The sequence below is a fragment of the Stegodyphus dumicola genome, chromosome 6, assembly GCF_044657685.1.
Source record: "Stegodyphus dumicola isolate Sdum_Otavi_A_Nest chromosome 6, ASM4465768v1".
NCBI lineage: Eukaryota > Metazoa > Arthropoda > Arachnida > Araneae > Eresidae > Stegodyphus > Stegodyphus dumicola.
Window position 1 is genome coordinate 50282023 of NC_140773.1, and position 17720 is coordinate 50299742.

The 17720-nt window shown below is 32.2% G+C and overlaps 1 protein-coding gene across 3 annotated transcripts in view; it reads right to left on the reverse strand.

Moving 5' to 3' along the window:
• Window positions 1-17720, reverse strand: part of Nup98-96 (nuclear pore complex protein Nup98-96) — a 177682-nt gene that overhangs the window by 115744 nt on the left and 44218 nt on the right. For all 3 annotated transcript variants that reach the window (XM_085818300.1, XM_085818299.1, XM_085818301.1), the window contains exon 3: window positions 4776-4811. In XM_085818300.1, coding sequence (XP_085674426.1) covers window positions 4776-4811 — 36 coding nt within the window. The remainder of the gene's footprint in view (window positions 1-4775; window positions 4812-17720) is intronic.

Below are 17720 nucleotides of genomic sequence, written 5' to 3' on the forward strand. Positions count from 1 at the left end.
TGATGGCTCTAGCTGTTGATGGTGTTTTATCACAATGTGAGAAACATACATACATTCATGCAGATTCTTCATTATTTAATTTCTTTAAATATAATACAGGGTGATAATATTTGGTGGCAACAATTTGAAAAGTGAAACAAAGCTTATTGTGAATCGACGCAAAATGCCAAACCGAAATTAGCCCATATTTTACCATTGTCCTATATGTAGGACAGTACATATTTGATGGCTGTACAAAAAAAGTAATAATGTTTAAACTATTTCTTTCACATTATATTATTGCTAAAAAGCTGCTTGTTATATTAGCTATTTTCTCTTACGTTTTGACTTTTATAAACCTGTTTTTTAAAAACATTCAAAAAGGACTAATTTTTATTTTTTGCATTTTATTTTTTTAATATATAAAAAAAAATAAATAAAATAAAAAGTTTTGAATTTATGTTAAATAAAATAGGTCTCCATTAATGTGAATGACAAAAACTTCGAAAGAAAAATATATTATAGATCCTTATTTTACTTTCTTTTTTAGAGCGTCCTATATATAGGACAATAGTAAAATCCACTATTATATGACGTTAAAACATAACACCGCTTTGGAGTGAAAAGGTTACGTCCATTCCATCCCCTCGGTGTAAAATGTAGCAATCAATTATTTCCTGCACTGCATCTCCTTTTGTAAAGAGTTATATTTAGCATCTGAAAGCCATTTCACACGTTTTATTTGTATGAAAGAAATTTACTTTTGTGAATGTTTATTTTGTAAGGTATATTTATTTTATGCATTCAAAATGAGTCAAAAATTTCTAACAACTGAAGAAGCTTTGGAATATTTTATTACATTAGATGATGAAAATACTGAGCCGGAAATGGTAATAATACCACCTGATCCAGATGCAGTCAGTGACAATAAAGAAATAGACGATGTCTGCACTAAATGCACATAAGCTATTTGTGATGAAAATGCAGAAGGAACTATAGAAATAGCAGAAACTGTGGAAATTTTAGTAGGAAATGGAGATGATGAAATAAACATGCGTGCCAAAACTTTATTGGAAAGATTGCGTTCCTAAATATTCACATGCTTCAGAAATATTTTCTCAAGATTCTAGTCAGTCTCTAACTGATTTTGTTTCTGGAAAATCTCCTACAGAACTCTTTGAGTATGTTGCCAAAAAAATGATAGACAAAGGTGTTATTGATTGTAACAGATACGCTGGGCAGACAAATAATCATAATTTTTCACTGACAAAACAAAAGAACTCAAGCAATTCTAAGGTACACTTTTTTATAGCGGCTACCTGAAAAAATGTCAAATGTCCTGGGAAAACACACCAGACACAGGAACTATACTATTTAGTCGAGCAATGCCACGAAATAGATATTTTGAAATCAAGCGGTACATTCATTTCATTCACAATGGCACCATTACCTCTATTTACAAAGTACGTCTAATTTACGATTTACTGAATGATGCTTTACAACAATTAGGTGTATTTTAAGAACATCTAAGCACTGATCAAAGAATGGTGAGCTATTTCGGTCGACATGGTTGTAAAATATATATAAACGAAACCAAAGCTCTTGATCTTATAGAATAGTGAGAGGCTATAACAGTCAGCTATTTGAGATTATCAATACCTAGGAAAATTCAAGGCAGAACATTAGGTGCGCAGCAGACAAATCCGGACTTCTTGCAAATGCAAACTGATCATGTGATTGTCAAAAACCCTGATGGACGTCAACGACATAGTCAATTAAAAAAATTGTACTAAGAAACTGACAACTATTTGTAAAAAATCTAATATTGGCTAATGTTTCAGTTGTTTTTTACTATTCCATTCAAAAGAATGGGCTTGAAAGAAAATAATGCCTTGTAACTTCATAGCACTGGATTTGACCATCGTCCTGTATATAGGACAGCCTGTAAACTCAAAGAAAATAAAAGTTTCGTATGTTTTTCAATTTATTATCTTTTCTTATCTATTTAGAAAACAAAATTAGAAATTTCAAACAAAAATTTTAATTTCTTCGATCATTGGTAAAATATGGGTAAATAGTCCTTCAGGGCAAACTGCCTCTTTGGACTAAAAAACTTTTTGTAGCACTTCTGTAAAACAATTTAATTTCACACCCCCCCCTCCAAATTAGAAAATTTTCTTGGATACATATTTTTAAAGCTCAACTCATTTTTATTATTTTACATCATCTATATGCAATTCCTTTGCTTCATGTATGAGATGTGACAATTAAATAACCGGACTGTGCATGCCCTAGCCATTAAGCTTGGTGTGGAGGAGTGGAAATGAAATGCAGTTGACCTTGATGCTTCTAGTGCAGGTGGCACATTATTCCCTTCCTCTATCTAGTTCAGTTTGTTTTTCATTCTTGTTTGAATAAGATGTTGTGTCGAAGTGCTCCAATTATGACAGGTTAAAAAAACAATCAGCGCATAAATTTGAAATTCCTCCTGAAATTAAAAAAAAAAAAAAAAAAGCAAACTAAATATTGTAAATTGTTAAAGGAGGTATTTGGAGATAATTGCATGGCACATAGTTAAATCTTTGAATGGCAGAAACGATTTTTGAAATATCAGAAGATTATGAGCGTTCTGGTCGGCTTGTGACATCAAGAACTGAGAAAACATAACAAAAATTAATGAATTCATGCATAAAGACCGACACTCAAGTGTTCAGATGATGTCCGATATTACAAATATTGACAGAGAGACAATAAGAAAAATTCTGACCCAGGATTTGCATATGACAAAAGTTTGCGCAAAATTGGTACAAAAAAACCTGACATGCAAGCAAAAAATGAACAGGAAAATCATTTGCTCTGACATTATGGAACACTTCCCAGAAAATCTTGAATTGATTGAAAAAGTAATCACATGTGACGAAATGTGGATTTTTCAGTACAACCCTGAAACTAAACGACAATGAATGCACTGGAAGACCCTCACATCACTAAGGGCCAAAAAAGTTCAAATGAGCAAGTCCAAACTGAAAATCATGCTCATCTTTTTTTTTTCTTCACGTTTAATGGCATCATCATAATTGAATGGGTACCTTAAAGCCAAATGGTAAACCAGCAGTACTACATTGAGGTCTTGAGAAAGCTTACAGAAAGACAGAAAGAGTACGGAAGGAGAAGCCAGATCTGTGGAGCAGCAAAACATAGATTTTGCATCAAGATACCCCCCCGGCACATAATGCACTCTCTGCAAAATAGTTCACAGACAAACACATTACTGTGCTCAAGCATTCACCATACTCTTCAGGTCTTGCACCATGTGAGTTCTACTTGTTTACAAAAGTGAAAAGTACACTGAAGGAAACACATTTTTAGTCTGTGGAAGAGGTGATGGCAAAAACAGCAGATTTACTGAACAAGGTGACACCTACTGACCTTCAATACTGCTTTGAACAGTGAAAAACTCATATGCAGCGATGTATTGATAGGGAAGGAAAGTATTTTGAAGGGGACTTATAGGTATTTGTATAATGTTTTCAATAAAGCTAATTTTTAGGACTTGTCCAGTTATTTAATTGTCACACCGCATATGCTATAATTTTGCCTTGAAATTCCAAAAAGATATGTAAATCATTCAAAGTTTTGCAGTTGCGGTATACAGTACAAAGTCTGTAATTTGGAAGTCCATTATCCGGAATGATCTATAATCCGGACCTCAAAGCCACAAACTTTCTTTTTTGTATGCTTTACGCACGCGCTTTTAATGCTACGCATGTGCAATTTATGTTTACGCAGCATGCACGTTTAGCACAAAAAACGAAGCAACTTAAACAACTTACACTGAAAGAAATGTTTAATAAAGTAAACAAATAAATACTGTCAAAAGTCGTTAATCCGGACTCCTCGGGACTTCGGCGATTCCGGATTATAGATCATCAGTTTAAACCTGGTAAGATGGCATGCAGAAATTATAAAATTAAAAATATGAAACCGTAATTTATGAAATAAAGAACAATTATGATCTAAAGGGTATCAAAATTTACAAAAAAAAAAAAAAAAGCTTAATATTTATTTGTTTACTTTATAAAACATTTCTTTCAATGTAAGTTGTTTAAGTTGCTTCGTTTTATGTGATAATACTTTCTCTTTAATTCCATAAACAGACATTATTTATTCTTCAGTTACAAAGTTCCGCTGTTGAAGTCCTATAATTGGTGTGTCGAGAATACCGACTATGTTGTCAATCGAAATTTTTTCATTTTCAATAACCTCTGTGTCACTTTCTTCACTATCGGAAGCGAATTATAATGACGAGGAATTTGATTTAAATCATATCAAAGATGGAGTACATCGAGATGAAATACTACATTTAGTAAGGAATTATAAGCCAAATAAAATAAAAACATCTGCTCTGAAGATAAGGATAGTGCTGACAGATCAACTTCCAATTCATTGCGCACCGTTTCACCGATTCAAGAGCACAGTTTCCTCATCTAAGAAATTTATCTCTCACTGAAATTTACATAGTCTAAAAGCTTAGTTTTTAAAAAAATTTCTGCATGATATATTTGCTCTAAAACTAAATTTGAGGAGAGAAAATGACTCTACATTTCCTAAAGCTAGAAATTCCTGATTTGAGAATAAAAAATCTGGACTTCTGGTTATATCCAGACCAGAGTCATCCCTGATAAATACTGAAAAACAAGCATTTAAGCTTCTGAATGGTGCTTATCATAATATAGTTAACAGCTGATAAATAAGTTTTATAAAATGCCTAAATATGATATAAATTATTTACTTACTCTGACCAAAAGGTGTACTTGTGGTGCCAAAGGAACCTTTAATTAAAAAAAAAAAAGTTATTAGCAGGAAGAAACATATTAAATAATTTAAATTAATAACAAATTTCACTAAGTTTCCTACAATTAAAAAAAAGCATTCGCTAGATCAGGGTTTCTTAAACTTTTTTCAGTTGAAACCCTTTTTTATCACTGAAATTGTTTCGCGACTCCCAAAACCCCATAATATTTACAAACCTTTTGTGAGATGCCATAAGTATTGTGCAAATACGACACATGAACGAGTTAAACTATCAATTTTTTCACTTGTACTGTAATATACTATTGCAGTTTTAGGTCATTAAATTTTAATTTTAAGACAGAGAACAATGTGAAAATTTTAAATGAGAGACAGATGAAATGTCAGCGTCAAGTGCAAAGCAAGGAAAATGAACGTTCATATTATAAAAAGAATGCGTCGAAATGTTTTCGTTTTTTTCTTTGTATGTATTGTCTTATCTTTATCTATGTTCAGATACATTGTGTAAAAATATTTGAGAATTGTAAAATTATTATAATAAGTTAAAGAAATATCAAAACTGGCAAAATTTTTGCTGACCCTCTGCTGCAGGTCCCGCGACCTCCTTAGGGTTGTGACTCGCAGTTTAAGAAACCTTGGCACTAGATCATACAAGCAAACTAATTATAAAGCAAGATTAAAACATTTTAAATTCTAAAATCTTTAAAGAAAATAAGATTTTGGAATTTTCAATAATCTATATACAGTACAAAGTCAGAGATCCGGATATCCAATATCTGGAATGATCTAAAATACAGACCTTAAAGTCACTAACAAAATTTTTTTTTTTTTTTTTAAGCTTTAACATGCACGTTTGATTTTTGCCCTGATAATAAAACATGTAGAGAATCCCAATTCTTAATTTCACTTCGGCACTAGATAAAATACCTCATAATTGAAGAAACAATCACTTTAGCATAAATTTGTGTGATCAATAATTTGACTCCGTAGCTACTTATATTCTCGGCATACATCTCAAATCAAAACATTCTATATAGAAATACTGTTGATTTTACAACTGCTAATATTTTATATCCCTGACAGAAATGTGGCGAATCTTTATTTGTTATATTTTGCTTTCTTCACCATATGTTTATCAACTCAATGACAACTTGAGTACTGCTGACTCACTCAGCGATACCTAAACAATTCGTTTTATATTAGTTATTGAATAAGAAAGAGTATAAAAACCTTTTATGTTGACATTACACTTGGTGACAATTACAAATTTAAGTTAAATGTGCTAAATGGTGACGAGGAAAAATTTAACAAACATTTCTTTCTATATGCTAAAAACAGATTTTGTTAATAATGCTCATAAACCAAAAGATTACATTTAGTGCTATTTGATTAAGAATAATTAACATTTTATTCACATAAATGCAGAACCGGCGCCAGAGCTCATATGGCTGCATTGGGCAACAGAATTTAGGGAAGACAAAATTTTTGGAATTTAGAGAAGCAGCGAGTAACAAAATTAAGGGATAATGAAATTTTTAGAAATTAGGGAAAGAACTGGGACCTAAAATTAAGGGATGGCAAAAATTTAGAACTTGGGGAGGTGCTTGGTAGCAGGATTTAGAACCCACAGAGACTGCATCAGGTTACAATATATCCAGCACCGGCCTTTAGTAAGCTCAAGTATATGCAGGACTTAATAATTAATTTAGGACTCGGATAAGCTTTAAACATGTGCAAGAAACAGACGTAAGTATAATAACTAAATTAATACAATTCAGGCTTAATTGTCTCAATGCATGATAGAAGCAAGACAAAATTTAATGGAATAACTGGTCTTTCATCGCCAATTTTATGTTACATAACCAATAATGTGTAGCAGAGTTAGTTAAGCCAGGCTAAAATTATACTTTACTCATTCCAAAGAATTACAGTCAATATAGCAGATTGCGCTGTTCCTTAACTTTCTGATTTGATCCAGCTAATTAATTCTTTGCTTGCTGTTATAATTACAGCAATTTTAAGAAAATTAAAGTTTGAACTCTCGATAATATTGAGAAAAGTTTTTAATTCCAGAGATGTAACAGGATCTACAAAGCGGAAGCATGTTTTGATGTCCATTACACAAAAAGTGAAATTGCTGCCAAAAAAATTGGATATACGCCCTTCTAAAAAATATGCGAGGAGCATAGCAAGTCAACCGTTTATCATACAAGAGAAAAAGAAACTTTATGAATTTTTTGTGGATTCCGACAACCCACTCGCAATGAACAACAGCTATGCTAAAAGTGCTAAAAGTTTATTCGCTATGCTAAAAGTGATGATTATGACAAAACGATGATTGAATAGGTCAGACAGTGTCACGTGCCATTGACGGGTCCAATGCTAATAGCTCAAGCCAAAATATATAAAAAAATCCACTTAAAAACTGAGTGCATGTATTCAACAGATTGGTTAATCAAATTTTAATTGCCCAGTATAATGCAATTAAAAATTTCATGTGAAAACGTTTCAGCTGATATTGAAGCTGCTGAACTACGTATTTCAGGGGTGTTTGTGGGACCCCCCAAAATCCCCTGAAACTTTTACGGACTTACTACCGACATTTTGGAGTTTCGAGGAGGGGGAGAGAAATGAAAAATTACAATTATGAAGTATTGAATGACCTAATTATAAAAGTTCAATGAATTACTTTTTTTGCAAAATTAATAATCATAAATTTTCAAACATATAAACTACTACATTTTATGTAAATATTTTAAATTACCTGAATTAATTCTTTAAAAAAAATTATCTAATTTCTGCTGCTTTTTTTTATTTTCTGATGTTTGTGGGCTTGTCTTTCTTTTGTGGTGAACTTCATAATTGCAGGAAGGTTGACTTTTATTTTCCTCATTTACAGTTGAAGAAATTTCCCCGAGAACTGCACACGCAGAGGTAGAAGCAGTTTGCTTTTCTGCTAATGTAGAAGGTTTTTCAGACACTTTTATAGGTGACTCATCTGAAATACATATTTTTAAGTCCTCTTGATATGTTTTCCAACTTCTGTTCATATTCAGTAAGAGATCTTTGTGAATTGGATCAGTCATTGAATTTTTTTAGCCATATTTTTCACATGAGGTTTCTTTAGAAGCCATTAAATCATATTTAATAGTCTGCACAGCATCTAGGGAATCAATCTTAAGAGAGGTTCTATAGTCAGTGACAAGTGTATCCATTAAGTTGAATGCACTTTCCACTAATGGGCCATGGAAGCAGCTAAGGCAGGCTTTGACCAATTTAGCCAATGTAAGATACTTATAATCATTTGTGAAATCATCTTTTAAATTAAAAACTTTAGACCAATATTTATCAATTGTACACTTGACTTGATTTTCACTTTCATCAGATGTGTAGAGCATTTCTTTGGTGATATCAATATCACTCTGGTATAACCTTATTTCAGCTTCTACTTTTGACTTTTCATTATCACTAAAAATATGGGACATAAAAGATGATAATTTTTCAAAAGCTAATATTGTACTGGTTTTACCTCTTAGCTCTGGATCTAATGCTGTAAAACTAATTAGATATGAATTTTTAAAGGGTAATTTCTGTTTCATATGCTGTGCTGTATTAGTATAAGCTTTCATCAAAGAAATTTGGAATTCTTTTGCTAGTGGATGATTTTTTGATAATTTCTTCAGGAGAGTGGAAGCTTTTGCACTAGTAAATATTACTTTGCTAGGTAGATGGAATTCTGGATTTGTGACGTCAACCTTTAACAAATCATTATAAGATGTGTACTCTATATTTTCTGGCTTCATAAAAAAAGAGAAAAATTTTGCCATCAATTTATAAATACTGGAATGTATTAAATGAAGCGTTGGTTTTTTTGTTTCAAATAATTTAATATATGTGTTGAACTCTGGTAATACTGCTGAATATAATGCCATATGCAATAAAGTTTTGTTTTGCATAACAAATAACCCATTTAGTATTCTTTTTTTCCAAGCTAAAGCATCCTTTGTGAGTTGTTGGGAATGCAAGCAAGAATACACCCCTTCAACAAATTTTTTCTGAGCTGCAGAAATATTTCTTTTATTGTATACAGTTTCAACATAAGAAAAATAATCCCCTTTATCAGTTTTATCCAAGTAGTGAAAATAAAATGCAATAAGAGCATCTCATAGATCTTTGATTCTTTCTAAAACACATAAAATGTACACCCACCTATGGTCTGGTCTCTTCAAGGGCTTAAGTTTTTTAATGGCAAGGGATTCACAGATTTTGAAAATTTTTTCTCTTTTACTGCAGCTTTTCATATCAAAATAGATGTCATCAAACAAATCTTCTAAGTATCTATCAAAACATGAAGCAAATTTTTTTGCACAGTTATTAGCTGTGTGACATGTGTCACCATCAATACCTAATAAGTGGGGTGCTTTGTTTGATCATAGTCTGGTTTCAACACCCTTTTTTTTTCCCCGCATGGTGTTACATGAGTCCATTAATACACTAATTAAGTTTGCCCATGGAATATTATTATCTTCAATAGTATTAACAACTGCTTTAAAAACTGCTTCTGAATTGCAAGATTCCATCTTTAGAGATGCAAAATGATGAACTACAACTTCATTTTGATTGTTGTCATAAAACTGCACCAATATTGCCAGTATACTTTCATCCAAATTTAGAGAAAATGGAGTCTCCTTTAAAGTTTTAATGATATTTTCCTTAATAGTTTTTGCAAGCCCATATTTCATCTTATAACATGCAGTAGTCCTGGACATTTCCAACGAGTTTAGTGCCGTCTGATCGCGGCTCAAGTGTTTGCAGAGTTCAATTAAATTGGGAGCTACATTGAAAGAAAGAGAATTCTCGGCGATAAACGAAGTTATTAATACCTCTTGGCGTGCTTTTCTTGTCACTATATCCAATGGCCGAGCATCAGTCTCCAGTAAAGTCATCAGTATTTTTTTAATTAGCATAATTACTTAAAGTCATTGAATGTCTATTTCACTTTGAATATTTTATGTGCGTCACAGTTTTAGAATGCTTTGTGAAAGCCTTGAATCCTTCCCCACCATACTTCAGCAGTGAGTTACAAAAAACACAATATGCTTGTCCAGACACATTTATTTTCTTGCACCATGTGCCGATGGTATCCCCATTACCATCTCTCCGTTCAATCCAATTCCACCTAAATGCATTCCGGACACCTTCTTCTAATTGTATAATATCACTATTTATATCGAGAAATTTCATAGTGAAATTCTCTTGCGTACATAAATAAAAAAATATTTCAATAAACGAAATGAAAAATTTACACGTGCATCAATAAATGAAACGAAAATTTTACACAGCGGAGAAAAAAAAGTTGAGAAGCGATCAATGACAAATAGCTAATACGGCGAAAAATCCCCCTTCTCTACTTATTGGCGCCACGCCAGGAGAGATAAGACCTTTGAACCCAGAGTCAGGTGATCGCACAGCTAGTCGAACGAAGTCTCTCCCTTTTTTTTTTGCCTCGCCTACTTGCCGAAAAGAATCCAGAAGAGAATGTCTGAGAACCGGGGGAATGAGTCATAACTCGCAATACAGAAAGAATAAAAAAGAAGTTTTTTCCCCCTTTTCACGCATTATCACTGCCTTTGGAGAAAGAAAGGAAAAGTTTTCACCACACACACTGACCTTGCGTTTTCTGCTTTCAAAGCAAACAAAATTACCCAGATCAAAATAAATAATTCATTATTATTCCTACTTCCTTCTGAACGACGATCCCCGGAATTTCCGGGTATCGAAGTTCAAAATCCCCGGACAGGCAAATTCATTGAACTCATTAATAGTAAAACGTTAGCTCCAGGACAAATTTACAGCACTGATGAAACTGGTCATTCAAATAAAAAAAGCATGGATTCTAACCAATGCATGATTGGTTAGAAAATAATTTCATATCCAAGGCTCAGCAAAATTTGAATTCGGTGTTGGTTTACCCAATGACGCAAAAATTTTCCTGATTGTAAATAACTGTTCAACTTATATTTCACTTAAAGTTTTAGTGAAAAATAATGTATCTGTTTTATTCTTTCCTCCAAATTGTATGTCCATCATTCAGACAATGGATATTGGAATAGTGTGCATGCTGAAATGCAAATACAAAGTAGCCTTTTTAAAATCATCATTAAATTCCTTGAATAATGGCAAGACTATTCAAGAATTTTTGAAATATTTTAGCATAAAATCTGCTGTGTGGAGCACCACAAGATTGTGGGAGGATGTGCCACCAGATACTTTATAAAATGCTTGGCATAATTTATGGTCTGCTATCATATTTCATGGTAAGGATGATGAAGATCCTAGCTGCGAATTTGAAGATTTTGGGATATCGCAAACCAAGGGTCAAATTTACCAGTTAATGGATTTTGTAAAAAAATGTGGAGAAGCGGTAATAAATAAAGATGATATAACAAAATTTTCTTAACTGCGATGCCAAATGCTCCAATCACGAATCAATTATCAGATGGTGAAATTTGTAGTATGGTTCTAGGTCCAGAAAACACCGCTACTGATAGTGAAGAAAGTGAAAGAGAGGTTATTGAAAATGAACAAATTTTGACTGACTAGCTAGTCGGAATTGTCGACACAGCAACTACAAGATTTGAACAGTGGAACTTTGTAACTGAACAAGAAATTATGTTTGTTTATAGAATTAAAGAGAAAGCATTAGCACAAAAAAAAAAAAAAAAAAAAAGCAACTCAAACAATTTACATAGAAAGAAATGTTTAATAAACAAATAAATATTAAGCTTTTTTTTTTTTTTTTTTTTTTTTTTTTTTTAAAAGCAACTCAAACAATTTACATAGAAAGAAATGTTTAATAAACAAATAAATATTAAGCTTTTTTTTTTTTTTTTTTGTAAATTTTGATACCCCTTACATCATAAATACTTCATTATTTCATATTTTTAATTTTATAATTTCTACCTCTCATCCTTACTAGATTTAAAGAATATCCAGTAATTAGATTTGGGATTTTTCCAAATATTAGATGCAATAGCTGGAAAAAATCCCAAATACAGAATAGCCGAAGTCCCAGTGAGTCCGGATCTCGGTACTGTATATAAAAGGAAGAGACTGTATGTGTGTCTTTCGTTCGTGCTGGTCTTTCATTTGAAATTTGGTACATAGGTGCATCTAGACAAGAGCCCTTGAAGTGATTTTTTTCAAAATTCGAATCGGATTTTTTAAAAATGTTTTTTGATGAATTGCATCAAATTGATAATTCTTTCTCATTATAACAGCAACAATGGTATGTACCCATTGTTGCTGATATGTAACTTTTGCCATTGTTTCTGACATCAGCATTGTTGCCACTCGGAAAGATGAGAGTGATAATTCTATACAGTTTTTAATTTAATGTTTCTCTTGTATACAGGACATTTGTCGAGAGAAGGCAATAGAAAGTTGGTTTATTTATTAGGATAATTACTAATTGTATTAAGGAATATTGTTTGTTTCATTGTACTTCTTTAATATGTAATACATTTTTATTGAAATTTGTAGGGGGGTTGTGATAAAGTTGTTCTGCAGAGTAAAATTCGACGCAGTTTTTAAATTTAATGTATGGTGTTCCCCTTGCATATAAGCATTCTGTACCGCACCCCGCACGTGGGGGGGGGGAAATCTCTCCTCGTGATTGGATTTGGTTTCCAATGGCATCATTTCTTCTACGCTTAGGAATGCCTTGACCTTACTTGGGTTCGAGGGTAGACCTCCATACCGTTTGTTTACATTTTGATAGCAGTACTGAAAAGATTATTATGTGCATTGTATTTTTGTTGCTATGAGATTACACGTCTTACAAAAGTAAAGTGGTGAACTTGATATAAAAAAATGTAAAAATTTTTTTTCCTAGAGAGAAAAAGTATTATTTCTTCATGTGCTAACCCCGTAAATATGTATTAATTGCAGAGATTTTTAAAAAATGTGTTCTTAATTTAAAATCCTCCATATTTAAGATGTTGTGATTATTAGTTCATTATTTCATGTTTACTATATACCATTCTCTGCAGATGCAATCTCTGAAAGCATGAGACAAGTCAGTTTTCAGAAATAGTAAAAACGATGTGCGGAGCTAACAGAGTACACAGCAAATTCACAACATTTATAAGCAGTCTGAAAAAGTGAAATTTATTTTTGAAGTTAGGCTAATATAATAGATTTGGAATTGAGAAATAGGGATACATATTTTAAATTGAATAATACTATTTTATAAATATTGCACATTTTTTAATGCATAACATCTTTTGTACCTTTGCATAAAAATAGTGTTTGTCAGAGAAGGAAGTTTCTTTTTTTATACATGCGGATTTAATTCAGAGACAATACTGAATGCACATTTTTCTTTGATTTAAGGGAACAGAATATTAGAAATGTGAAAGATATGGACATTAACATGGAAATAACATGACATTTACAAAGGAAATATTTTCTGCAATATGAAAGGAACAGAATGCAACAAAATTGCAATAATAATAATATACTTACTAGCACACAATGCATTTACAGTTAGATCGAGATCATCGTGTTTTGGTTTTTGGATTAAATTCATGAACTCAGCTATTTATAAAATAAGCGCTTAAGATTGCTTCTGATATTAACAGCATCTTTGAAAAATTTTATAACTTTATTATTACATGAAACAGATGGAATCAAACAATAATTTTCCCGCTTCCGTGCCACTCATGCGCGTCATTCAACAAAAACAAAACTGTAAGAATCCCACCTAAACATCAGTATGCCAAGAGAAAATAATGTCATCTAAAAGTACACCCAATCACAAGTATGGTTTTTTCCCTATGCACATGGTGCAGTACAGAATGCATTCTCTTTAGGCCATTTTCAGGTACTTTTAAAAGCTAGACGAAGACTGTCGGCGTAGCGGCAAGTAATTAATAAAAGAATGCACGCAGTTTTCTAAAGCAGTGAACTCCAAACTTTTTTTATCCTGCACCCAATACGACAAAAATAATTATACGCTGTATTCCGTATAATTTAATTTAACATAACATAATGTAATATACTATGCATGTGCTTTAAAGCTGGTGCAGTTATGATGTTAAGTTCTTCACTACCGAAACCAAACACAGCGACCAATGAGAGAGTCACACATATATGCTACATGATCATGAACTCGCAAGTAACTGTTAGCCTACTTCTTAGAGGTAACTCCTAAGGCAGTGGTCACAAACCTGTGGTCTGTGAAAAACTTTTTGATGGTCCGCAGAACAACTGGGACATTATGTTTTTATGATAATTCAGTTTAAAAAATGATGAGTAACAAAACCTATTATGGAATATGGATTATACTTTTTTTAAATCTTAGCTACTACTTTTAGCGAAATTTAACGACTTTTTAGCTACTTTTGCAGGTGTTTCTAGCGACATTTGAAAAAAAGAGTTGGCATTCATGGATATGCTGCTGTTATCAATAAAAGTGCGAACTGGAATTCTCTCTACAAACATATGTTATTGAAGTCGTTAATAACACAGTTTTTCTCCGTGTAATAGGCAACTTGATGGATTTTTACGAGAACCATCTGCATTCTTATTTATAATTGCATCACTGAAAGTTTCCGTTTTTGCTTTGTTTAACTGTTGATGGATGGCGCCATTGTTGAGTAAGCGATGATTATTATGTTTGCAATAATTAAAAACTAATGGCATTAACACTTTCAGTTTATTGACATTGCTTTGTGTTTGCCAGTTTGTTCTTGCTTTCTGTGAAGTTCCTTTTCAGTGATATGGAAATGCGAAGCTTTCTGCACAAAAAGGTAAGATTTTTGTACTTTTCATATAATTTTCAACGTGAACGAAATACGTGTATTAATGAGATGTTAATAGTGTTTTAATTCTTACTCATAATCAGATGCATAGCCTAAATTTGCATAAAGGGATGATGCTGAACATCGAATGTTTCAAAAATTATATTAACACATGAAAATTAAAATTACATGTTGTTGCGAATGGCATCACTACGCCAACGAATCAAAGGCCAGATAGAGATTGACGTTATGGGACGCCTGAGAAAAAATGAGTTGTGGTTTAGATAGCTAAGGACGATGTTTGCACGTTGTAGCTACAGAGATATTTCTTATTCATTTAACTTGTACAAATGTATAAATAAACCTTTTCAGTTTAACAGTGCTCCATTTATGATAAGATAGCTGTTAATTCTTCAGGTAGATGACTTATGAATCCTTTCTGAGCTAGCCATTGTTCGAACGTAACGCCTTACATATCATAACATTTGTGATGCCATAACGTGGGGCACGATAACAGCTAGAATAAATTTAAAATGGAGCTTACACAACTGAAAACTGAACGGAAATGTCTAAGAACTTAGTTTACCACATGTGCAAACAAAATTGATGCAGAACTGAAATCAGATATTCACGATTTGAAGCTACTTTCAGTTCTGGAACTACCGCTTGGAGACAAGTTTAATCGACTTGAAATTTGCCAAAAGGAAGTAACGTCAATAATTCTTCAATCTAAAGATGCTGAAAAGCTATATGAAGATGATTTTATTTCGCTTGAGCCGTATAGAGATAAACATTTTGAACTGTGTTCTCAAATTGAAAAGCTCTTGAAGAATCCTTTACCTGCTGAATTACCTGAAAAGCGCAAATTTAAACTGCCAAAGATCGAACTAAAGAAATTCAACGGTGAAGCAAAAGAATTTTTGATGCTTTGGAGCCAGTTTTTGAAGATCCATGGTGATAAATTCCAGTACCTTCTACAAGCAGTTGTTTCTCAGTACAGAGCCGCACGGGTAGTGGAGAGCTTTCCGGCAATGACGTCAAATTATCCAAAAGCAATCACCCATCTTTGAGAGGGATTTGGAAGAGAAGACTTACTTGTACAGATGTACATTAGAGATCTTCTGATCATGATTATGTGTAATGCAAGCAGTGGATATGTAAAGACGGATCTTCCTACTCTCTACGACGATTTAGAAACCAAGATTAGAGCTTCAGAAAGTCTTGGAAGAACGCAAGAGAAGTATGGTGATTTCTTGATGCCTTTAGTTGAATTCTGCCTGCCTGAAGAAGTATTAATTGCTTGGGAGAGAAACAGAAATTTAAAAGAAGCACCTCAACCTGATGATCGATGCCTTGAAAATTTGATGAATTTTCTGAAACAAGAAGTGAAGGGAGAAGAAATGGTCGTGTTAGCCCGAACTGGGTTTGGTTCAAATCATATTTCTAAGAAAAAGGATACACTAAGTAAAAATATAGAATCCGCCACCGCAGCTGCGTTAGTAAGTACATCAAATTTTGAGATAAGCACAATTTTAACTGTCTCTTTTGTGAAAAACGGCACCCAACTAAAGAATGTTTTTCTGCTAGAAACATGACATTAGAAGCTAAAAAAATATATTAATTAAAAAAAGGTGCCTATTTTGGATGTTTCAGATGGGGTGGGACAGTAATAAAAATCACAATTTTTTAATGTGTCCAAATCGCCAAGAAAAAAATGAAAAGCCTAGAAGTGAAGTAACTGAAACCAATACATTAACTAATAACTGTAGGATAGAAAATGTTTATTTAATGACTCTAATAATTAAATTTAAGAATATTGAGCTTAAAGTATGCACATTACTGGATGGAACTTCTCAGCATTCGTATGTCAGTAAAAAATTAGCAGAGAATTTAAATTTAAAACCATTAAGGCAAATTAGGTTGATCTTTGGATTATGGTAACTTTGCGATTTTTTGGCGAAAATTTGGCGACCAACTCTGCTACAGCAACCCTCTATTTTTTTTTTCGCCGCCATTTTGTCTTCATGAAGTAAAGACATGTTTCTTTTCTTTTTATTTACTGAACACTTTTTCCAACAATCTACTAGCCGAATTACACTTATACTAGAAATTTTATGTAACAAAACTGCTTAATCATGACAAATATTAACTGCAAAATTGGGAAAAAGTGCACAATCGCAAACTCCTTGCACGTTTTTCAGAATAGCACATACACATAAACCATTTACACGTCCACTTATTTTTACTTAAAAAAAATCCCAGAATTGCACAAAAATGGCATTGCACACACTCTTAACTTTATCCATCTACACTGCTACTTTCTCATAAATTACAAAAATTTGCACAAAAATGCAAAAAAATTCTGTGAATCTTTAAACTCAGTAAAAAGCACATATATGAAATTACCTGATCGCAAAAAAGTAATACCCTTTCCAAGGACGAACATTTCCACGTATAAAATAAATAAAATATCCTCTAAATTATCTATTATATTATAAACGTCACCAACGAATTCATACCGTAAACATTACAAATGGTTACAAATACTTAGTGTCAAATATTTAAATTACTTCCATGCACGTTTACTTCAATTGAAACGTATACCAAATTCCTACAAACATAAAATTCACAAAATAACTATCCTTTAATTAAAATATCACTAAACCATGTATACGTCGACTTATTTTTACTTAAAAAAACATCCCAGAATTGCACAAAAATGGCATTGCGCACACTCTTCACTATATCCATGTACACTGCTTTTTTCTCATAAATTAGAAAAATTTCACGAAAATGCATGAAAATACTCAATGTATTCTATTCAAACGTATTCCAAAATACTACAAACATATAACTCACAAAATCACGATCATTAAATTAAAATATAATTAAATTAAAAAACACTACTTAAAATATAAATAAGCACATACATTAAATTAATAAAAATTAGATTACAATCCTAATTACTTTAAACTAAATCATTGCTAATAACAATTTTCCAACAATACCATATTAATTTATTAACTCCTTAGATTTAGAACAATGCATAAAAATAATATCCTCAAATGATTAAAAATACTAACTTACCTAATCTTCAGAATCTTCATTACGTGGCACGCACACTTC